The sequence below is a fragment of the Salvelinus sp. IW2-2015 genome, linkage group LG9, assembly GCF_002910315.2.
Source record: "Salvelinus sp. IW2-2015 linkage group LG9, ASM291031v2, whole genome shotgun sequence".
Classification (NCBI taxonomy): domain Eukaryota; kingdom Metazoa; phylum Chordata; class Actinopteri; order Salmoniformes; family Salmonidae; genus Salvelinus; species Salvelinus sp. IW2-2015.
The window spans coordinates 17,485,439-17,508,778 of NC_036849.1; the positions used below are offsets into that span (position 1 = coordinate 17,485,439).

The 23,340-nt window shown below is 41.5% G+C and overlaps 2 protein-coding genes and 1 long non-coding RNA gene across 6 annotated transcripts in view; 1 reads left to right on the top strand and 2 right to left on the bottom strand.

Annotated features, from left to right (window-relative positions):
* Positions 1 to 11,003, bottom strand: part of LOC111968724 (echinoderm microtubule-associated protein-like 5) — a 62,106-nt gene extending 51,103 nt beyond the window's left edge. Inside the window, exon 1 of the mRNA XM_070445183.1 lies at positions 10,517 to 11,003. Coding sequence (XP_070301284.1) covers positions 10,517 to 10,713 — 197 coding nt within the window. The 5' untranslated portion in view covers positions 10,714 to 11,003. The remainder of the gene's footprint in view (positions 1 to 10,516) is intronic.
* Positions 11,004 to 13,365: 2,362 nt separating this feature from the next.
* On the top strand, positions 13,366 to 18,625 carry LOC111968725 (tetratricopeptide repeat protein 8). Of its 3 annotated transcripts, none has more exons than XM_023994550.1 (13): positions 13,367 to 13,609; positions 14,298 to 14,418; positions 14,637 to 14,700; positions 14,883 to 15,132; positions 15,270 to 15,314; positions 15,425 to 15,510; positions 15,615 to 15,702; positions 15,964 to 16,074; positions 16,318 to 16,457; positions 16,630 to 16,804; positions 17,001 to 17,135; positions 17,415 to 17,498; positions 17,633 to 18,625. In XM_023994550.1, exons 1-13 carry the CDS (start codon positions 13,496 to 13,498, stop codon positions 17,747 to 17,749), a joined length of 1,530 nt encoding a protein of 509 aa, XP_023850318.1. In that variant the 5' UTR covers positions 13,367 to 13,495; the 3' UTR covers positions 17,750 to 18,625. The 3 variants fall into 3 exon arrangements, with proteins under 3 accessions (XP_023850322.1, XP_023850318.1, XP_023850320.1); XM_023994552.1 differs by having other exon boundaries at positions 13,368 to 13,609; positions 17,001 to 17,123; XM_023994554.2 differs by lacking the exons at positions 17,415 to 17,498; positions 17,633 to 18,625 and having other exon boundaries at positions 13,366 to 13,609; positions 16,630 to 16,808; positions 17,001 to 17,123.
* LOC111968726 (uncharacterized) lies at positions 18,507 to 22,973 on the bottom strand. Of its 2 annotated transcripts, XR_011480421.1 has the most exons (4): positions 21,212 to 22,973; positions 20,867 to 21,045; positions 18,761 to 20,796; positions 18,507 to 18,594 (listed from the first exon to the last, which is right to left on the bottom strand). It is a non-coding gene; the product is annotated as an uncharacterized lncRNA (long non-coding RNA). The 2 variants fall into 2 exon arrangements; XR_011480420.1 differs by having other exon boundaries at positions 20,867 to 22,973.
* Positions 22,974 to 23,340: the final 367 nt, after the last annotated feature.

Sequence of the window (23,340 nt, forward strand, 5' to 3'; positions counted from 1 at the left end):
ATCAGCAACTACATCAACCTATCTTTCTTGAATCCAGGCCCCTACATTAGTAGTTTACTTCAAGCAAATTGTATTTATCAAATAAAACATTTGTCTCTTGATTGATAGAGTACAAAATGATTATTAAGGTATATTAAAACGGCAGATATGATGCCTCACAGCCACCCACAAACGCGCACGCACCACTAATCACGACTTGGTTAGTTTCCAAGTCAGGTTTGATCCACACTGAAGGAGCAGTCACCTTGCCTGCTCTTGTCCAGGATTATAAGGAAGTGGAGGATTAGCACATTTTTAAAAGTCAGTATTTATCTTCCTTGGCTTCTACAAAGCATGTTTAATCCGTCTGCCAATAATACACCATGTACTGCACCTGTCTGTCTGTGGCGAGGCTGCTCTAAAGTATAAATAAAAAAAGAGGCAAAATTGAGTCTTTCCTATTGATTGAGATCACAGTTTGTGGCACAAACTCAAGACAACACCTCAAAACACAGTTTATCTTTATATTTTTCTTTTTCTACAGCTTGGTGTAGTTTGGGGAAGATGCTGGATCATGCTATTTTCTAAATAAACAGTCCAGCATTCTGGAGGATCTTAATTGGACTAGACAGACATGCTCTTTAGAGTACACAATGGCATTGTCCCACCAACAGCCTCAGACCTGTCAATCCACACAAAGCACCTGAAAATAACACTCAACTTCAGAAGCTTTTCTCTTGTGCAGTCATGCATCAAAATCAGATACTATGATGACAAGGATTTAATTATGTATGTATGCATGTGCGTGTGTGTAGGGGAAGGGGATTCAGGATGTGCTCGAACAGGGATGCCGGTATGGGGGGTTGAAAATACTTGAGCTTTGTAGCAGCACTAGCCAAGATAAGCAGCTTTGGATAATAAACGAATGGATGACTGTAGTACTAGCGTAGGCATTGGGATTTTGAACAGGGGTGCACCAACCAGGATACAGAAATGGATAGCCAACTTGATGAGTGTGTGCTGGAAAACCAGTAAGAGAAAATGGTTTGTCCCCAGCTATTAGCATCAACGTAATAGGCTCAAGCACATACGCATGACTTCACCCACATAGTGTGTGTACCATATGTGCTGAAGCTGTAATGAACACGAGGGGAGACAGAGAGATGGTTTCAAGCGCAGGGCGCAGCAGGTGTTTTTTTGAAAAGGACCACAGGAGGAGGCAGGTAGCTGGGTTCATGGGCAGGCAGAAGGTCATACACAGGGGGTTCAAAAAGGCAACAGTACAGGCAGGGATAAGGCTAGTAACGTAGTCTGGGAGATCAGGAAATAGGTAGATAACAGGAAATCCGATAGGCTAAAGTACAGGCAGGGAATAGGCAAAAGGCGTCATTAGTGAGGCAGGCAAAAACTATCATACACAGGAGGTGAAAAACATAGCTCTGAAAGCTGTGTGTCACAGAACAAACAATACCTCACAGTGCTGGGGTGCAAAGAACTGAACTAAATAGTGTGTGATAATGACATACAGGTGTGTGAACAGGTGATTAGAATTCAGGTGATTGGGATCTGGAGAGTGAGCTGCGTTCAGAGGATCTACGTGTTTGAGGGTGTGAGTTGGAAGCAGACATTATGGAACCTATGTGTTGTTTTATATACATACTGTATGCATAGCACACCTATCCTGATAAAGAATGACACATTACATTTGTACTGCACAACTACTTCTCTATAACCTCAACTATCACTGTGTGAGCATAATCACTTCAATCTCACCACATCCATCACAAGGACAACACATCTGAAGTCAGACAGATGTGTCAGGCATTCCTGCTTTCAAGCTGACGCTTGCTCCAAAAAAGGCAGCAGCCTCACCCGAAGTTGAGAGTTGCAAGCTCCTGCTAATAAGATAATGGGTTCAAGAAGCGCTGAAATACAGTATATCCTATTGTTGGTGGAACAGAGAAATGAGGCAAGATGAGAGTGAGTAGCTAGTCATTGCTCAGAATGACTATAAATCCTACACATCCTCAGACAGAGCCAAGTAGTCCTGCAGCACCTTCTCATCAGAATAAAGAGCATCACGAATCAACACAGATTAACCCTTACACTCGTGCGAATTGGCCTATATGAACAGGGCTAAATTGAAATGTTTCTTACAGAAGAAATGCATAACCACGGTAGCAATTAAAAGGGAACAGTTTGGAGATTATGGGGAAATTATTAGACTAAAGGTGAGGACACAAGAGTTCACCTGACACAAGACTGAATCCAAACATTTACTGTACTTTTCCCCGCATTTGTTCATAACGAAAACCTGAAAACACTTTGGATACATTCAGTAACATGATAAGAATATTCTTGGTAAATTTGAGGTAGGTGTAACATAAGACAAAAAAAATACAAGTGTTTGAGTGAAATGTCTATCACATGTTTCCAAGTGGCCACACACCACTCCAAACTATGTCATTTCAATGTACTTTATTTGACTCAAAGAGTCTTCAACTATAAGGTGCCGTTGAGCTCTCCTAGCTGTGCTGTTGAGGAACTAGAGCAAGCAAACTTGTAGTTGTTTTGATTGGAACACAGTCCTGCATCCCTGCCTTTACACAAGTACTGTTGTTGCTTACGCAATCCAAATACAGTCCATTATAAATCACAATCTGGGTCAGGTGGGCATCATTTGAAAGGTTGCTCTATTGCCAAAATGAATAGCTACATTACAAAATACAATCTTACAGTATTAGGCTTTCACAAGGCAATTCAGAGAAGCAGATGGTCATTTTGGTGCTCATAGAATGGAGTTATGAGTGCATTCAGATGTGTGGTCCACAGAAAATGTTCCTCACAATACAACTAAGTAGGCTCATTCTGTTCAGGACAACCCAGGGTATAACGTCATGTCATCTTGTAACAGTACATCAAACATAGTGATCATAAACATTGACCCTGTATATGACATGAGTTTTATGACATGTGAAGTGCGCATTTGGATTCACGGGTGTTTGGCTTGCTTGTATGACATCAAATCGGTATTCATTATAATTATCAAAGTATCGTCTTTCAAAATACATCAAGTTCTAGGAATTTCCAGAATTTCCCTCACTCAGACAACAAAGTTTTTTCAAAAGTTGACCAATTGATGGGGGCAACTTCTTGTTGCGCATAGTGCTCAAGTTCAGAACGTCTGTCAGTCAAAATCCATACAGAGCTGTGAAGCAGAGACCCTGAGCTCTGACATCATGTATAGCATGTTACTGTACAGCCACTGCATTCTAATTTAGGAGCTTATCAGTGTCCAAATCTGCCAATTTCAACCCGTATAAGGGCACGAGTGTAACGGGTTATGGATAACATTAGAAATGAGTGCATACACATGGTAGATGGCCACACAGAGCACACATAAAGTATGAATGGAAGGTAGAGAGAAAGAAGGTAGAGAGAAAGAATGACAGCAAGACAGAGACAGAGACAGAGACAGAGAGAGAGAGAGAGAGAGAGAGAGAGAGAGAGAGAGAGAGAGAGAGATGAAGTGGAGTGGTGTAGTGAGAAAGGGGTAGAATAATGGAGAGAGGAGAGCTTGCCTCTGATAAATATTGTGTGGCTAACCGAGACACAATGCTTGCCCACCCCTCCCCCACCCTGCTCTGTGCTAACATGTCACTCACAGCTGATGTAATCTAATCCTGCCAACACCGTTCCTTTAAATTCCTCTCCTTCACTCTGAAAGAGATCCTACTCTAGTGTGTTTAGTATTTCAGTGACTGCAACGGATGCTCTGATGAACCCCGGAAAAATCCATTCCTGACTTGAAATTCCTCTCCATGCCTTGTGCTATAGTTCACCTTCTTCAAGAATCACTTTAGGGGATTACACCACCAACCTGTCTTTATCTTTGAACACATCTGCTTGTAATTCAGCTTAGCGTGTGTGTGTCCGTGGGAGATGTTTTTAGGTATGATTCCCTAATAATATATAGTTGAATAAACATATTAAACAAGTTTAGCAAGCATTTTAAGTTTACTGAATTTTTGGCTACGCTTTCTCAAGTTGGAGCTAAGTTTGGGCCAACTATTTTTTGTTTTGTTTAGGTAACACTGAAAAGTTGAATAAACTATACTGAAAAAATATATAAACCCAACATGCAACAATTTCAAAGATTTTACTGAGTTACAGTTCATGTAAGGAAATCAGTAAATTGAAATAAATTCATTCGGCCCTTACCTATGGATTTCACATGACTGGGCAGGGGCACTGCCATGGGTGGGCCTGGCTCCCCAGTGGTTGGGCCTATGCCCTCCCAGGCCCACCCATTGCAGTGCCCCTGCCCACTGGGGAGCCAAGCCCAACCAATCAGAATTCGTTTTTCCCCACAAAAGGGCTTTATTACAGACAGAAATACTTCTCAGTTTCATCAGCTGTCCGGGTGGCTTGGCCATGAAACATGGAACCAACACTTTACATGTGCGTTTATATTTTTGTTCAGTATATTAAAAGTCTGTGGATCCAGCTAATTAATAAAAATGTGTGAAACAACTAGATTTTTCTTTACAGTCTAGTTATGTTGGAGAAGGTATTTCCAAACTGGGGAAAGCATTATAAAAATGTGATTCACGTGTAAAAATATATATATAAAAAAAAAATATATATATATATATATATATATACAGTTGAAGTCGGAAGTTTACATACACCTTAGCCAAATTCATTTAATTAAACTCAGTTTTTCACAATTCCTGACATTTAATCCTAGTAAGAAAAATCCCTGTCTTAGGTCAGTTAGGATCACCACTTTATTTTAAGAAAGTGAAATGTCAGAATAATAGTAGAGAGAAGGATTTATTTGAGCTTTTATTTTTCATCACATTCCCAGTGGGTCAGAAGTTTACATACACTCAATTAGTATTTGGTAGCATTGCCTTTAAATTGTTTAACTTGGGTCAAACGTTTCAGGTAGCCTTCCACAAGCTTCTCACAATAAGTTGGGGGAATTTTGGCCCATTCCTCCTGACAGAGCTGATGTAACTGAGTCAGGTTTGTAGGCCTCCTTGTTCCCATACGCTTGTTCAGTTCTGCCCACAAATTTTCTATAGGATTGAGGTCAGGGCTTTGTGATGGCCACTCCAATACCTTGACTTTGTTGTACTTAAGCCATTTTGCCACAACTTTGGAAGTATGCTTGGTGTCATTGTCCATTTGGAAGACCCATTTGCAACCAAGCTTTAACTTCCTGACTGATATCCACCTAAATCTCCATCCTCATGATGCCATCTATTTTGTGAAGTGCACCAGTCCCTCCTGCAGCAAAGCACCCCCACAATATGAAGATGCCAACCCCGTGCTTAATTCTTCCTGCTGCCGCAGATATGGCTGGGTCAATGCTGGGGGAAAAGGCAAACAAAACTATACAGACAATGCCTTCATCAAACAACACTGTTTCACAATGCATCAGTGACATGGCAGGAGATGTTTTGAAACAATTACTGCTTCGCATACAAGCCAGTTATATGCGTTACAGCTGGATGAGTCAACAGACATGGTGGGCCTGGCACAACTCCTGGTATATGTCCGTTATGTTTATGGGGGGTTAATTAAGGAAGACATCCTCTTCTGCAAACCACTGGAAACCAGGACAACAGGAGAGGATATGTTTTATGTACTGGACAGCTTTGTGACATCAAATGGACTTTGGTGGTCAAGATGTGTTGGTATCTGTACTGATGGCGCAAAAGCCATGACAGGGAGACATAGTGGAGTGGTAACGCGCGTGCAAGCAGTTGCTCCTGCTGCCAAGGGAATGCCTGACAACTTAAAAAATGTTTTGGACACGACAGTGAAAATTGTTAACTTCGTTAAAGCAAGGCCCCTGAACTGTCGTGTATTTTCTGCATTATGCAATGATATAGGCAGCGACCATGTAATGCTTTTACAACATAAAGAAGTGTGCTGGTTATTAAGGGGCAAAGTATTCACACGTTTTTTTTAATTGAGAGACGAGCTTCAAGTTTTCTTTACTGACCATCATTTTCACTTGTCTGACCGCTTCATTGATGACGAGTTTCTCACACGACTGGCCTATCTGGCTGATGTTTTATCTCACCTGAATGATCTGAATCTAGGATTACAGGAACTCTCCACAACTATATTCAATGTGCGGGACAAAATTGAATTAAGAAGTTGGAGATCTTCTCTGTCTGCATTAACAAGGACAACACACAGGTCTTTCCATCATTGTATATTTTTTTTGTGTGCAAATTAACTAAAAGTTACGGACAATGTCAAATGTGATATAGCGAAGCACCTGAGTGAGCTGGGTGCACAATTAAGCAGGTACTTTCCCGAAAATGGATGACACAAACAACTGGATTCGTTATCCCTCTCAAGCCCTGCCTCCAGTCCACTTATCGATATCTGAACAAGAGAGCCTCGAAATTGCAATAAGCGGATATGTGAAAATTTAATTTAATCAGAAGGCACTGCTAGATTTCTGGATAGGGCTGCGCTCAGAGTTTCTTGCCTTGGCAAATTGCGCTGTTAAGACACTGATTTACATTTACATTTAAGTCATTTAGCAGACGCTCTTATCCAGAGCGACTTACAAATTGGAAAGTTCATACATATTCATCCTGGTCCCCCCGTGGGGAATGAACCCACAACCCTGGCGTTGCAAGCGCCATGCTCTACCAACTGAGCCACACGGGACCTGATGTCCTTTGCAACCACGTACCTATGTGAGAGTGGATTCTCGGCCCTCACTAGCAAGATAACTAAATACAGGCACAGACTGTGTGTGGAAAATGATTTAAGACTGAGACTCACTCCAATACAACCCAACACTGCAGAGTTATGTGCATCCTTTCAAGCACACCCTTCTCATTAACCTGTGGTGAGTTATTCACAATTTTTGATGACCAAATAAGTTTTTATATGTAAGATGGCTAAATAAAAAGCAAAATGAATGATTATTATATTATTTGTGCCCTGGTCCTATAAGAGCTCTTTGTCACTTCCCACGAGCCTGGTAGTGACAAAAACTAACACTCATTCTTATGTTTAATAAATGTATTGTATAGTGTTTGTGTGGCAGGCTTACAATGATGGCAAAAAAAACATTTGAAAGTGCGCTGACCCTGGTGCTAGAGGGGTAGGCAGCTGGAGGTTGAATGTTTGAAGGGGTACGGGACTATAAAAAGTTTGAGAACCACTGCGTTAGAGAATAGATAACACTTATACTGGAGTGGATAGACAAGACGGTACCACAAAGTACTATGCTGGGTGCGACTCAGTGAGAGTGAACAGAGTCACAGTCAGTCCAATGAAATGGCCTGTCATTCATGTTTCAAAACATTAGCTAGCTCTCCTCGGTCAGTCAGTCAGACTGGGAAACCGGCAGACAGAGGACGCCACAAGGCAAGATAACATCAGGAGGGTGAGCAATTAATTCATCCAGCACACAAAACACTAACAAATCTAAACATACAGTAGTTACAACACAAACAAACAGAAGAACTGAATCAAGTCTGAATTACACACAGACTGACTTCAAGTAATGAAAGTTAGACTCCCTTCACTGTAGAGAGACCTGTCTCTCTTGTGGCTGTTTCTTCTGTAGAAAATGAAAACACAGCACAGTGAGGAAGGAGATGACTCCCAATGCTATTGAGGAGTCTGCATCTTTACCACATGGCTTCGTGCAATGTTAGAGAGAGCAGTTCTGTCTTCTGTGTCTGCTCGACATTGCTTCCCCTGAGCCCTCACCTCTGAGGCAACCAAAACACAGTCCTCTGCATACCCCACGACTGTATTAGCTCACCAAGCTAAAGTCTAAACATTAGTCTTCAGGTCTCAGACAAGGCCACTCATGGCATGAGCTTATTTCACTGAATTACCTCCACTACTTCTGATATGTAATATGAGATGGATCAACTCCTCTGTAGCTCAGTTGGTAGAGTATGGTGCTTGCAAATTCAGGATAGTGGGTCCAATTCCCGGGACCACCCATAAGTAAAATGTATGCATGCATGACCGTAAGTAGCTTTGGATAAAAGTGTGTGCTAAATGGCATATATTATATTATTATATTACTCCTCACGGTATTTGAACTGAAGCACTTCACACAGAAGGCAAGGCAAGGTCTGTCTCTCTGTTGACCAATGAATAATGGAGCAGCAGAACAGCTGACTAACGACACTACAGTATATAATCCTAGTCATCTCCAGGCCAACCCACACAATGACAACACAGCCACTGGAGCAGTGGACACAGGTAATTCAGTACATGGTCATTCATTGTATGGAGCAAGCTGCTGCAGTTTTTCCCCTAGAAGTAAAAGAGGGGTAATTATAAAATTATAATAAAGAATCTTTCCTCAAGAGGTTGGCTGAGTTCCTCCCCATTGACGTGAATGATTGGAACGATCACAGGGATGTGGGTCTCTGTGTCCATTCAAGTTTACCTGACCCACCAACAAAAATATCTATTTGCAAATCGCAGAATACAGTGTTTCAAACATTCCCTGAAAGACCTTCAAGTCCATCCATTCCCATTCATCCTGAGAGTTATGATGGGTCGCTGAGCAGTAATCATGGGTTTTAAGGGTGGAATAGTGAATGCAGAGTGGAGTTACTGTATTTCACGTTCCACTGTGACTAGCAAGAAATGCACTATATAAACAAAAGTATGTGGACACCCATTCAAATTAGTGGATTTGGCTATTTCAGCCACACCCATTGCTGACAGGTGTATAACATCGAGCACACAGCCAAGAAATCTCCATAGACAAACCTTGATAGTAGAATGGCCTTACTGAAAAGCTCAGTGGCTTTCAACGTGGCACCGTCATAGGATGCCACCTTTCCAACTAGTCATTTGGTCAAATTTCTGCCTTGCTAGAGCTGCCCTGGTCAACTGTGTGCTGTTATTGTGAAGTGGAAACATCTAGGAGCAACAGCGGCTCAGCTGCAATGTGGTAGACCACACAAGCTTACAGAACAGGACCTCCGAGTGCATAAAATTGTCTGTCCTTGGTCTTAACACTCACTAACAAGTTCCAAACTGCCTCTGGAGGCAACATCAGCACAAGAACTGTTCGTAGGGAGCTTCATGAAATAGGTTTCCATGACCAAGCAGCCCAGACACAAGCCTAAGATCACCATGCGCAATGCCAAGTGCCGGCTGGAGTGGTGTAAAGCTCGCCGCCATTGGACTCTGCAGCAGTGGAAACGCGTTCTCTGGAGTGATAAATCACGCTTCACCATCTGGCAGTCTGACGGACGAATCCGGGTTTGGCAAAAGCCAGGAGAATACTACCTGCCCGAATGCATAGTGCCAACTGTAAAGTTTGATGGAGGAGGAATAATGGTCTGGTGCTGTTTTTCATGGTTCAGGCTAGGCCCCTTAGTTCCAGTGAAGGAAAATCTTAATGCTACAGCATTCAATTACATTCTAGACAATTCTGTGCTTCCAACTTTGTGGCAACAGTTTGGGGAAGGCCCTTTCCTATTTTAGCACGACAATGCCGCCATGTAAGAATTTGTTCTTAACTGACTTGCCTAGTTAAATAAAGGTAAAAAAAAACAAAATGCACAAAGAGAGGTCCATACAGAAATAGTTTGTCGAGATTGGTGTGGAAGAACTTGACTGGCCTGCTCTGAGCCCTGACCTCAACCCCATCGAACACCTTTGGGATGAAATGGAATGGCGCCTGCGAGCCAGGCCTAATCGTCCAACATCAGCGCCCGACCTCGCTAATGCTCTTGTGGCTGAATGGAAGCAAGTCCCCGCAGCAATGTTCCAACATCTAGTGGAAATCCTTCTTGGAAGAGTGGAAGATGTTATAGCAGCAAAGGAGGAACCAACTCCATATTAATGCCCTTGATTTTTGAATGAGATGTTCGACGAACAGGTGTCCACATACAGCAAATAACTTACCTCAAATGCCATAAGTTATGCAAAATAAATCCAGTTTAGAATCATGAGATAAAATGTCTCACCTCCCCATAGGAGGACCCTTTGAAGAACCCCTTTTGGTTCCAGGTAGAGACTTTTGGGTTCCATGTAGAACCCGTTCTACAAAGGGTTCTACGTGGAACCCAAAAGAGTTCTACCTGGAACCAAAAAGGTTTCTCCTATGGTGACAGCCGCAGAACCCTTTTGGAACCCTTTTTTCTAAGAGTGTATTGTATCAGATATGATACAGTAACTGAATCTTTTCAAAACAAAATTATTACATCAATAATCCCACCCAAGCCTCTACTTTTAATGAAGTTGCTGTCCATCCAGTAGGTGCTGAAAGGCGGTTAGCTCACAAGTTGAGCTCAGTGTGATGTTTTCACAAACTATATCATTTTGACTCGTTGAAACTGTATAGTTATATATTACAACTCATAACCTCGATTCAATATAGACTTGTAGGCAAAGTATCTCCTCGCCAGAAATAGAAACTTGATCAGTTTGGTGTTTTCATCCGTGCCACCTCCTCGTGTTTTATTTTGTATCTCGGCATATCTGTGAATGAATGAGTTTCTGCAAGTGCGATTACCTGATTATGTCATCGTTGTGGCCCAAGTAAAATTTTTGCTTGTGTTCCCGTGTGTTGTACACTACTCCCACACCGGCGACGAAGTACACTATTTCCTTGGCAGCTGTGTAGTACAGGTTGTTGCGGCACTGATGTCCACGATACCCGTAAACCCATTCTAGTCGCAGGTGACAATTCGGAGCGGTCCTGTCAGCCATGTCCGTACTTCTTCTCTGTCTCGAGTATTTGATATTTCTTCATTCACCGAGAAGGATTTCATTCAATCCCATATCTCTTAGTTCCACTGGAAATGCATAGTATCCGGTACAAGCGGTTATAGCGGGCATTTGTGTTCCATGTGCATAATAGTCTCACTAAATCTAGTTTTACTTTGAGATAATATGCTTACCTTTAATTCAAAATAGTTAACTATGCAGTTCTTTTCATAGTAAAAAGCAAATATCTACCTCTACTTCAGCCTTTGGCTAGTTGCCCCGCTCGAGACAGGTCGAAGCTCTAGTCAAATCCTATAAGATGGAGTTTTCGCGTTTATTTACAAGCACCACCCCAAAATGTGATCTACATTTGTGATAGATCAACTATCTGTCCAATCACATCCCCAAATATCTATTTAGCGTTTGAAGGGATGTTCACGGACCAATGGCAATCATTAGAAAGGGATAAACGTCAGCCCCTAAATAATGCACTTTAACCAATGGCTCTATCCCTGGCTAACCAATGGTGTGTAGACAATACCAGGAAGCTTTTGACAGCTGTCAATCCAAGTAGACGCCGTTGAATATTTTACCCTTTTGCACATTTCTTTAACATTCTAATAGTAGTTCCTCTATCCATGCATAGGCTTTAACCAACAGAAAGAAGGTCTACATACGTGTTTATGAGACTATAAATGATGTTGTTGTCATAAAAATGGAGATTTAAAAAATGAACTGTATTACATATTCACCAACTGCATGTTTTTTTTCAGATAACACATGCGTACAGGTATGCTACTTTTGCTTGCCATCCTCTCAGCTTCTACTTTTTATAAAGTCGCTGACCACTCGGTGGGTGCTGAAGTGAAGGTCACAGAATGTAGCGCTCTCAAAGCATTTTGTATTATTCTGTATGTAAATTCTGCCAAACTAAATGTAGTATATGTTACGTTTCGTATGGTATGGATTAATATATGTTATGCTTCGTATGGTATGGATTAATTTGTAGGTGTCCATCACCCATTTCGTATGATATGTTATGAATTACAATTCGTATTATATGTTATGAATTTGCAAAAAGTACTATATGTTACGAATTCGCAAAACGTACTATATGTTACGAAATCGCAAAATAATGATATGTTACGAATTCTAGCTAGGTGGCTGCAAGTTCCCGGACATTTCTGGGGGGAATGGCCCTAGCCCTCAGCCTCCGATCCAACAGGTCCCAGACGTGCTCAATGGGATTGGGATCTGGGCTCTTCGCTGGCCATGGCAGAACACTGACATTCCTGTCTTGCAGGAAATCACGCACAGAACGAGCAGTATGGCTGGTGGCATTGTCATGCTGGAGGGTCATGTCAGGATGAGCCTGCAGGAAGGGTACCACATGAGGGAGGAGAATGTCTTCCCTGTAACGCACAGCGTTGAGATTGCCTGCGAATCCAACCATTACCCCTGGTGAGACAAACCCGCTACTCGTCAGTGAAGAGCACTTTTTGCCAGTCCTGTCTGGTCCAGCGATGGTGGGTTTGTGGCCATAGGCGACGTTGTTGCCGGTAATGTCTGGTGAGGACCTGCCATACAACAGGCCTACAGTCCAGCCTCTCTTTTGTGCATTCCTGGTGTAACTTGGGCAGTTATTATTGCCATCCTGTACCTGTCCCGCATGTGTGATGTTCGGATGTACCGATCCTGTGCAGGTGTTGTTACATGTGGTCTGCCACTGCGAGGACGATCAGCTGTCCGTCCTGTCTCCCTGTAGCGCTGTCTTAGGCGTCTCACAGTAAGGACATTGCAATTTATTGCCCTGACCACATCTGCAGTCCTCATGCCTCCTTGCAGCATGCCTAATGCACGTTCACGCAGATGAGCAGGGACCCTGGGCATCTTTCTTTTGGTGTTTTTCAGAGTCAGTGGAAAGGCCTCTTTAGTGTCCTAAGTTTTCATAACTGTGGTCTTCATTGCCTACTGTCTGTAAGCTGTTAGTGTCTTAACAACCATTCCACAGGTGCATGTTCATTAATTGTTTATGGTTCAGTGAACAAGCATGGGAAACAGTGTTTAAACACTTTACAATGAAGATCTGTGAAGTTATTTGGATTTTTACGAATTATCTTTGAAAGACTGGGTCCTGAAAAAGGGATGTTTCTTTTTTTGCTGAGTTTAGTTACAAAGTAGCTAAAAAGTAGTAAGTAATTGAAAAGTTGCTAATTAGCTAAAATGCTAAAGTTGTCCGTGATGAGATTTGAACTCACAACCTTCTGTTATACGTCCACCCATCCACCCGATCAACCACCCTGCCTTAAGTAACCATCTGTCTTATATAACCATACCAAACGTAACATATCATAGTAGTTAAAGCATCCCAGATATACGTGTACTATGTTACATCTAGTCTATGAGACCAAGCTGAGTGCATACCCCTTGAAAACAAAGACAGGCAGTACACAAAAGTTATTGAGTAAACGCACACTGATCTTGCTTCACTTCAAACAATAATATTGTTCTCACGGTAAATGCCGAATAAATCAATGCAGCATTGGGTGAGTGCACCGGGTGGGCGGAGTTCGCATTGTAGAATAGATGGAATGGTAATCAAAATTGCACACGCCCGCCCGGCGTGCCGAGGGGGCTCAATCAAGTGCACCTACAAGAGGACCTCCCCTATCCTCTGTTGCCGCGAGTGACAGGACGCTTGCTGCTCAAGCAACAAGCTTAGCGTTGATAGCTAAGCTCTAAAAACGTACCTACCTCTTAAATTACCACTGACAAAGAAGACGAAATGGAGGTGCCGATGGATCCCTTGTTTCTTGCATGGAGCTACTTTAGAAGACGGAAGTTCCAACCATGTTCTGATATTTGTTCGAAGATATTAGAGGACAGTCCATACGACCAGGTTAGAAATAGCTAAACTAGTATTTTAGCTCTGCTAGCCAGCTCCAGGCATGAATCCAATTTAGCTAATGGTAATAACTATCAGTAGCATGCTTACAAAGTATTCTTTGACGTTTTCTGAATCATTGCCTATTCCTCATTACTGTATTGCCAGAGATACTCTGCCATTGTTTGCTAGCTATCTGTTGTTTTGTTAGCACATTGTTAGCTAGCTAGCTATTGTTGGCATAAAAAACAAGAACTTGTTAGCTAGAGGGCTATCATCATATCTGGCATGTTTTGACCTTATTGTGACCCACTTTCGATTTTCACTATCACTATTTAATCTCACCTTTTAGTTAATCTAGCTACTCTTAACTCCAATTGTCTTGAAATGTGCTTGCTATAGCCTAGCATAATTTTTGGATCAAATCTGTCTTCACCTCTTATCTCATCATTTCACTCACTGCTGTCTTAAAAGGAACCTGACTCCTCATCACATATTTCTGAGGTAACCTCTTCCTGCTGTGCTCCTTTTATTCTGTGTCTCTTTACATGACAGGACATGTTGAAGTACAAGTAGAACGGGTAGAGAAATTAATTAAATATCACAGTAGCACATCGGTGTTGGAGTTCCCTACCTTGTAACATCATAGTAAACATAATTTTCACATTGTATAATCAAGTCTACTACCTTTGCTCTTGGGCAGGCTGCATGGAGTCTGAAGACCCGTGCTCTGACAGAGATGGTGTACATTGATGAGGTGGAGGTGGACCAAGAGGGGATCGCTGAGATGATGCTGGATGAAAGCTCCATTGCCCAGGTTGCTCGTAAGTCTGAACTCTAAACTTTCCCAGAGGGACACGAGTTCTTCCTGGGCAGGAAAAACTCCTGACCATGACTATAGTCATCTGCAGAACAGCCTACTGAGCCTACCAGCTCAGAAAATCAATATCAATAATATATTACTATTCTGAACCAGTTCTGGTAAAATCTCTCCAAAATGTTCCCAGCTCTTTGAGTGTACTGTAATGAAGCTGTCTTTCAGGCCCTGGGACATCACTGAGGCGTCCTGAAACAAGCCATGGAGGTGGACCTACTCCAGCTATCAGGTATGTGACCTTTTATATTTACAACTATCTTGTATACGTTAGGTAAGTATTCCAAGCATTTCCCCTACTGGAATTGTGTTATTACTGTTACAATATTTCTGATAATGAGTCGTGAGGAGCATTATGTACCCTGGGAAAGCATCAGGTTAGTTCTGAACTGAGCTTTTTTATCCTGAATCTAGGCCCATGACCCAATCGGGACGACCAATCACAGGGTTTGTGAGGCCCAGTACCCAGTCTGGCAGACCAGGGACAATGGAACAGGCCATTAAGACCCCGCGCACGGCACACACTGCCCGCCCTGTCACTGGTGCATCTGGGAGATTTGTCCGGCTGGGAACAGCCTCCATGTTAACCAATCCTGAGGGGCCATTTATACATTTGTCAAGACTCAACTTGGCTAAATATGCCCAGAAGCCCAATTTATCCAAGGTAAGACTGATTTAACTAATGTACTGTAAGGCAAGGAACAATGTCTCTCAGAAAATACGTGTTGTAAATGTATTTATTGTGGTTATTCGCCTTCAATACGTGTAATGACCGTTCTGTTGTTTTTTTTCTGCCCTCAGACCTTGTTTGAGTACATCTTCCATCATGAAAATGATGTAAAAAATGTGAGTTATAAATACAGATATACAGTATGTCTTTGGCTTTTCATGCAGTTTTTGTTTGTAAGTTTCGGTCTAAAACGATTTGTACCTCCACTGTCATGTTTTGTGAACAGGCTTTAGACCTGGCTGCTCTGGCCACTGAGAATGCTCAGTTCAAAGACTGGTGGTGGAAAGTCCAGCTGGGGAAGTGCTACTACAGGTAAAGCTTTAGCTGATTACTTAGATCTCAAACAACTGTTAGTATACAATGCATACTATACTACCACTACAGCTCTACTACATTGTAACTGTTTGTATTAACAGACTTGGTTTACACCGGGAATCAGAAAAACAGTTCAGATCTGCTCTCAATCATCAGGAGGTGGTGGACACATACCTCTATCTGGCCAAGGTAACAACATACAACTTACGATGTCCCTAACACTCTTTTAACACTGTAAATACTGTGTAACTACACTGTATACAGTATAGATTAACCCTCACACAAGGCTTCTCTGTAGCAGATAAAACCTGGTGGTGTGTCACTCAATGAAAAGTTGTTTCTATTTGTTCAAATAGGTTTATGTTTTTTATATCAACCTACTGACCTATTTGTCTTCATTAGTACACAAATGACAAAAATACTTTTTGTTCTGTTATGCCACTAAAACAGGTGTATCAGCGGCTTGATCAACCTATAACTGCACTGAACCTCTTCAAGCAAGGTCTGGACCACTTCCCTGGGGAGGTCACTCTCTTAACAGGAATTGCTCGCATTCATGAGGCACGTAACATCATTCCTTTGTTGTTTGTTTGTAAAGCGTTCTCTTGCTTAAAGAAACCACAGGTTGAAATCATGTCAAATGTGTAACATGAAACGAGCAGCTGATTGCCTAGGAATTTAGAGCCTAATTGTTTTGCAGCTCTAGTAGCTATTGAATTACTCTACTGTAAAATGAGAGAACAGATGCAGGTTGATCAGGAGGTCCAAAATCAGTCTTTATAGTTATCTGTGTCTCTCTCACAGGAGATGAATAACATCACCTCAGCCACAGAGTACTACAAAGATGTCCTGAAGCAGGACAACACTCACATTGAGGCTATCGCCTGCATAGGCAGCAATCACTTCTACACGGACCAGCCTGAGATCGCCTTGCGCTTTTACCGGTTAGTCACACACGCGCACACACACACCACCACCTTCAAATCCCTCATCTAACTCTGATTAGTATGTGTATGCCTGTGTGATTTAATAATTTTGACAATTTCAGTGGATACACATGCCTTGCATGGTTGCATTATTTTAGAGTTGTCTTTTCCCTCTAACCCTCCCCTGTAGACGGCTGCTGCAGATGGGGGTATATAATTGCCAGCTGTACAACAACCTGGGATTGTGCTGCTTTTATGCCCAGCAGTATGATATGACCCTGTCCTCCTTCGAGAGGGCTCTGGCCCTGGTGGCCAATGATGAGGAGCAGGCTGACGTCTGGTACAACATTGGACACGTGGCCGTGGTGGGTTAGTGTTAACTTAGCACACACAGATGTTAGTTACTGCATCAAGTTACTCTACAGCACCCTCTTCTGTATGCCAACTGGTTTCTCTTGGACAGGATCCACATCTGGCTGAGTGCTTTGAACAAATGGCATGCTATCACTTATTCTTTGCAGTTCTGTTTATGTTACTTGCATCTTATGTTTCTCTCCACAGGGAATAGGAGACCTGACTCTGGCATCCCAGTGTTTTAAACTGGCCTTGGCCTTCAACAACGACCATGCTGAGGCCTATAATAACCTGGCTGTGCTGGAGCTACGCAAGGGACACATTGAGCAGGTGAATGAACTGGTGTGTCTAGATCTTCAAATATATAATTTTGATCAAATGTTAGTTCTTATAAGAGTATTGAGTATGAATCTGTTTTAAATGATATGCTTTCTTTCCAACTGAAAGAAACTTCTTCTAGGCTTGCTCTTCTGAAGTATTATGCCCAGTGGTTCTTTTCCATATGATACAACACATTATTTAAAGTCTTTAGTGTACTGCTTATGATGTTTTTGGTGTTGAGTCTAATTCAGAATGGTTGTTTTTGTTTTGATGTACTCTTTTATATTATTTTTTTCACAGTCCAAAGCTTTCCTCCAGACCGCTGCATCAATTGCCCCTCACATGTATGAGCCACACTTTAACTACTCCACTCTGTCAGACAAGGTAACTAGACACTTCATCTGCACTTTTATTTCAATTTCAATAAAAACACATTGCTATGCCTGGTATAAAACAGACTGGTTTTAGTCATGAGTGATTATATTAATTGATATGCTGCTGTCTTCTGTTGTGTCCAGATTGGAGATCTGCAGAGTAGCTACACGGCAGCCCAGAGGTCAGAGGATGCCTTCCCTGAGCATGTAGATACCCAGCAGATCCTGAAACATCTGCGCCAGCACTTTGCTGTGCTGTGACCTACTGACCGACACACCTGACTTGACAGTCCAAACTTCCTGTGTGATAACTTAGTTGTTGTAGAGTGCTGCTATTGAACAACAGTGACTGGCCTCCTCATATTCTGCTGTTAGATGATGGTGACAATACACAGGCTAAATGATACAAAGGGCAATTTGGCTTGGGCAACTCACTGCACAGACATTATTATAAAACAGTCATTTAAAACTGCCTGGCCCAATGCAGGTCTTATTAGTTGTATTTGAAGTGTTTTATTTGCAGCCAAGATTGGTTTTGGCATTTGTTTTTCTCTTCAACTGTTGGTTCACATACATGTGTAATAGTATTTAAGGTACTTTTAAGCACCGATAGTGAATGTACATAATAAAGTATGAACATGGAAGAAACACATATTTACTATAGGACATAGCAGTATAAATATATATTTTTTATAGTGTATTCAGATGTATTTTGGTATTAACATTACTCTTGTCATAATTTGTAGTCTGTCTTGTTTGTAAGGAATAAACTATATAAACATGTTTTTTTTTTTTTTTTAAGATGCAGAACAAATTAAGTTGTGTTTAACTTTACAGTATGACAATTTCTTTTATCAGATAAAATGTTATGTACAACTTAAGTTACATTTGATTCCAATGCTTATTATTTTGAATGTATGTATTTACTTATTGAAATAATGGAAATTTTACAGTAATTTCTAAGCTTTCCTTGATTTTATTTCACATATCCATTTCAATGGATGTGTACACAGCATCATTCCAGGACTTCATGGGATATATTTTGGGATGGATGGCCGCACAGTCCTCCATTCCAAAGTGGTCTTTGGGCTGTCTCATGCCAGTACCTTTAAACCAAATTAAATGTTACTTAATTGACATTCTGGTCTTATCCTTAATGGTACAGTGGAAACATTTAACCAAGTACCGCTTGACATGTTGGTCTACACAAATACATAGAAGATCATGCATGATTATACCTGTATCCAGTCCAATGACTTGTGCAGCTCTTACCTCTGAGTCAGCTCAGTCCCGTTAACCCATGTCCAGGTGCCCTCTGTATCCTCTTCCTCCTTCAGTCCTATCCATAACCCTTTCATGTGCATGGGTTTGGTGTTAAACTGCACTTTGTGTATCATCTTACTTATGAATGCCTGATCAAACAAACACAAGACAGGAAAGAAGGTGAATGAATCATTGATAACTATGGCTTTTGGACAATCTTTCTCTTGTACGGTGCTCTCAAACCATTACAATGTAGAGGGGCCTACTCAATGGAGTGGGGTCAATTACAGCGTTCTACAAAGACACATTGCATAGAACTTATGAAAATGATAGAAAGTTCTTCTTCTATGTTGACCTGGTATGTACAGTTGAAAGATCATCAAACAGCCAGTCATGAAGCAAATACTTGCCCAATATGGCACTGCATTTATAGAGGCTAAACAAAAAAAAGTGAATAACCATGAATTGGCAGTACCAGTCACACGTTTGGACATACCTACTCATTCAAGGGGTTTTCTTTATTTTTACTATTTTCTACATTGTAGAATAGTGAAGACATCAAAACTATGAAATAACACATATGGAATTGTGTAGTAACAAAAAAAAGTGTTAAACAAATCAAAATATATTTTTGAGATTCTTCAAAGTAGCCACCCTTTGCCTTGATGACAGGTTTGCACACTCTTGGCATTATCTCAACCAGCTTCATGAGGTAACCTTGAATGTATTTCAATTAACTGGCGTGCCTTGTTAAAAGTTAATTTGTGGAATTTCTTTCCTTCTTAACGCAATTGAGCCAATCAGTTGTGTTGTGACAAGGTAGGGGTGGTATACAGAAGATAGCCCTATTTGGTAAAAGACCAAGTCCATATTATGGCAATAACAGCTCAAATAAGCAAAGAGAAACAATATTCCATCATTACTTTAAGAGATGAAGGTCAGTCAATCCGGACAATTTTAAGAAAGTTTCTTCAAGTGCAGTTGCAAAAAACATCAAGCACTATGATGAAACTGGCTCTCATGAGGACCGCCACAGGAAAGGAAGACCCAGAGTTACCTCTGCTAAATAGAATAAGTTCATTAGAGTTACCAGCCTCAGATATCGGCAATTAACTGCACCTCAGATTACACCTCACAGAGTTAAAGTAACAGACACATCTTAACATCAACTGTTCAGAGGAGACTGCGTGAATTATGCCTTCATGGTCGAATGCTGCAAAGAAACCACTACTAAAGGACACCAATAATAAGAAGAGACTTGCTTGTGCCAAGAAACATGAGCAATGGACATTAGATCGGTGGAAATCTGTCCTTTGATCTGATTTTTGGTTCCAACCCCCGTGTCTTTGTGAGAGGAGGAGGTGGTGGTTCCCACCATGAAGCATGGAGGAGGTGTGATGGTGTGGGGGTGCTTTGCTGGTGACACTGTCAGTGATTTATTTAGAATTCAAGGCACACTTAACCAGCATGGCTACCACAGCATTCTGCAGTGATATGCCATCCCATCTGGTTTGCGCTTAGTGGGACTATTATTTGTTTTTCATCAGGACAATGACCCAAAACACACCTCCAGGCTGTGTAAGGGCTATCTGACAAAGAAGGAGAGTGATGGAGTGCTGCATCAGATGACCTGGCCTCCACAATCACCTGACCACAAACCAATTGAGATGGTTTGGGATGAGTTGGACTGCAGAGTGAAGGAAAAGCAGCCAACAAGTGCTCAGCATATGTGGGAACTCCTTCAAGACTGTTGGAAAAGCATTCCTGGTGACTACCTCATGTTGCTAGTTGAGAGAATGCAAAGCTGTCATCAAGGCAAAGGGTGGCTACTTTGAAGAATCTCAAATCACTTTTTTGTTTACTACATGATTCCATTTGTCAAGAAAATCCCTTGAATAAGTAGGTGTATCCAAACTGTTGACTGGTACTGTACTTTTGGTAGAAACATTTTCATTTACAATGTAGTGGCTTTACACCGACCACCACTGATACACAGAGAGAGAGAGATAGAGAGAGAGTGAGAGATGCAGAAACAAGCTGTTGAACTTGGTTGGTTAAATTATGAATAATGCCAGTTTGGAACTGTACTCACTTCTACAATGCACAAAATATGACAATAAACATCACGCTTCCAGATACAGCAACACTTCAACCTGTCGACCTCTCTCTCATGCTCACCTTGTCCTTCACCTGTTTTAAATGATGGCCCATGGCTTACCTGCTTCTCCCAGCTATCTACCAGAACCAGGTCAGCTCCATGACTTAAACAGTCTTTTCTCGCCTCTCCCCAGCTTCTAGGCTCAATGGTGACAGAAATTGCAAAGTAGTAACACATTGAGTTTAGCATATCACATCTTGGCAAACATAGGCCAGAGCTTTCCTCTGTGAAGACAATGTTTGTTTGGTTACTAGTCAATATATCAAATCCTAATTAGGGTGTCTCACACAAAGTTATCTCACCAAGTGAAGATTTGTGGGACTGCAGTTGTGTCTTCTCCTTGCGAAGGCTCTTAATCTGCTTCTGAAAGTTATCGTTGCTGGTTGTCTGTTGCCTGAATTCTATCTCTTGTTGGTGAAGGCTATTGAGCACTCTGTGTAATTTTCTCTGGGCCTACTCTTTAGAATGAATCACATTTTGTGCACTGGCAGCACCATTGAGGCCATCTCCATTTTGAAGTAGTCCATTTTCTTCTTCTACTACTTTGGTGAGTTGGCAAACAAACTGAAAGGGTGCACACTGCCACCTAGATGATAGACGAATTTGGAGGGGCTTTCATGTGGATTTTTCCAGTCATATTTGGTAGATACTACCTTCCTACTTGGTTATGAACCAAGCATAAATTCAGTGTAATGATGCATTCATAACTGAGTGGAAAGGTGGTATTTCACATTCAGGGGTTAAAGTAGATTTAATTTCTTACTGGTACTGGACACCCAAGTGCATGCACACATTTTTTTTATACTACAAAAAATACAGGGTAGCCTACTCTGTTGACAATAACAAACAGATCAATAAAAACAATATTGTCTGATCAATGTATAATTGGCCTACGAAAAGTGGAGACACAAATACAATATGAAGTCCATCTAACCTGGAAGAGGAAATTATTATTGTGGCATTGACCCAATGACAAAGACAGTGAATATGCACACTCACCGGGGATATGGCCGAAGTTCTCCGCTGGTGCCCATACTGTTCCCTCAATTAAGTTAATAATTTTGAAAACTAAAAGACAGATTGGAATCTTTTCATTGTAATATCTTAGCCATTTGCTTTCCAAACAGTTTTCCCGCGATTGTGTTTTTAAATTTTGCAATATGCCTGGCTGGGTCTCTTTGCTTTTCACTGACAGTCGCAACTCAACAATGATCTATTATTTGGTATTTGCAGCTCGCATAGCCCACAGCCCTTCCGACTGTGGGCCATGCGATTTTTTTAAAATCCCGTTTTTTTGTTTGTTTATGAAGCTAATGATCCTCTGTGGCCAAATCATGCTTTCTGGTGCAGTAGCCTATTTTTTATGATTTTATTTATTTATCTATAGACAGGAGTAAGCCAATTAGGCTATACACTTTTGGCAATTTAATTACATTTACTTTAGGGAAAGCTTCCCTTAGCCTTATGGACACGCGGCCTATGCCTTTTAATGTGGCGTAAACACAACCAGTCAATATATTTGTATCTGATTGTCAAACAATCACTTAACAAATGCGCTCCTGTAGGCCCCCCGCGCACATTCGTCCACTCACAAAGTAATATCAGCACCCAAACCCCAACAGTGCACTGATGAATGGAAAGACATATCTGTTACAAAAGACCTTCGTGTATTGTAATAACATTCTATGATTGTCATTAGGCCTACACTTGTAGCCTGAATTGATGCATCCTCTGTTGTCCACGCGCTCATCTCCGCCTTGTCCGCGAGCGTCTCAGCCAATATCTCTGCCTCGTCAAAATATAAGTGTTCTCCTCAAACCACAACACAATTTGGTGCGTATACCACCACCTGGTTTCGAGTCAATTCGCACATTTTTAATGGGCCTGAAATGCCGTAATGTTAAATAATGGTGTAGCCTATAGATTTTTGGGCATGTTGTGAAAGGCTCACGTTTTACCGGTACCGCGTACCCCCACTATTTATTTTGCTGGGACGCCATACAGGACCGTCCTGCCTTACTTTCACCCATTACCATATTATGAACGCAGCATAACTAATTTGAGTGTTTCCGGGTACTAGCCTATGTCAAAGAGAACATATTATATTGTCAAGATAGTCAACTATCCGCTCTGACGATGGAAATACATGTTCGCAAAGGCGGACGGCAGGCGGAAGGGGGCGAGCTCAAGCGTGAACATTCTAGCCAATGAGAGTGGAAATACGCGTGTGTACAACAGAGACAACACCGATATAAAATATATTTTTATCGAGGTTACCGGATGGCACGTGTGTCCACTTATATCAGTACATTTGTCACAACCTAAACATTACGAAACTTATATTCGATCAAATAAAACTCACGTAGTAAATTAGCAATTACATTTTTTGTTGAAGAAATTCGACACTCTCATAGACTTCCATTCAAAAAAT

What these genes read in the sequence shown, in the direction of transcription:
- LOC111968725 (XM_023994550.1), top strand. Translation starts at nt 13,496, where the DNA reads ATGGAGGTGCCGATGGATCCCTTGTTTCTTGCATGGAGCTACTTTAGA. An exon ending in AGGACAGTCCATACGACCAG is followed by an intron (nt 13,610 to 14,297) that starts GTTAGAAATAGC and finishes GCTCTTGGGCAG; the next exon opens with GCTGCATGGAGTCTGAAGAC. An exon ending in ATCGCCTTGCGCTTTTACCG is followed by an intron (nt 16,458 to 16,629) that starts GTTAGTCACACA and finishes CCTCCCCTGTAG; the next exon opens with ACGGCTGCTGCAGATGGGGG.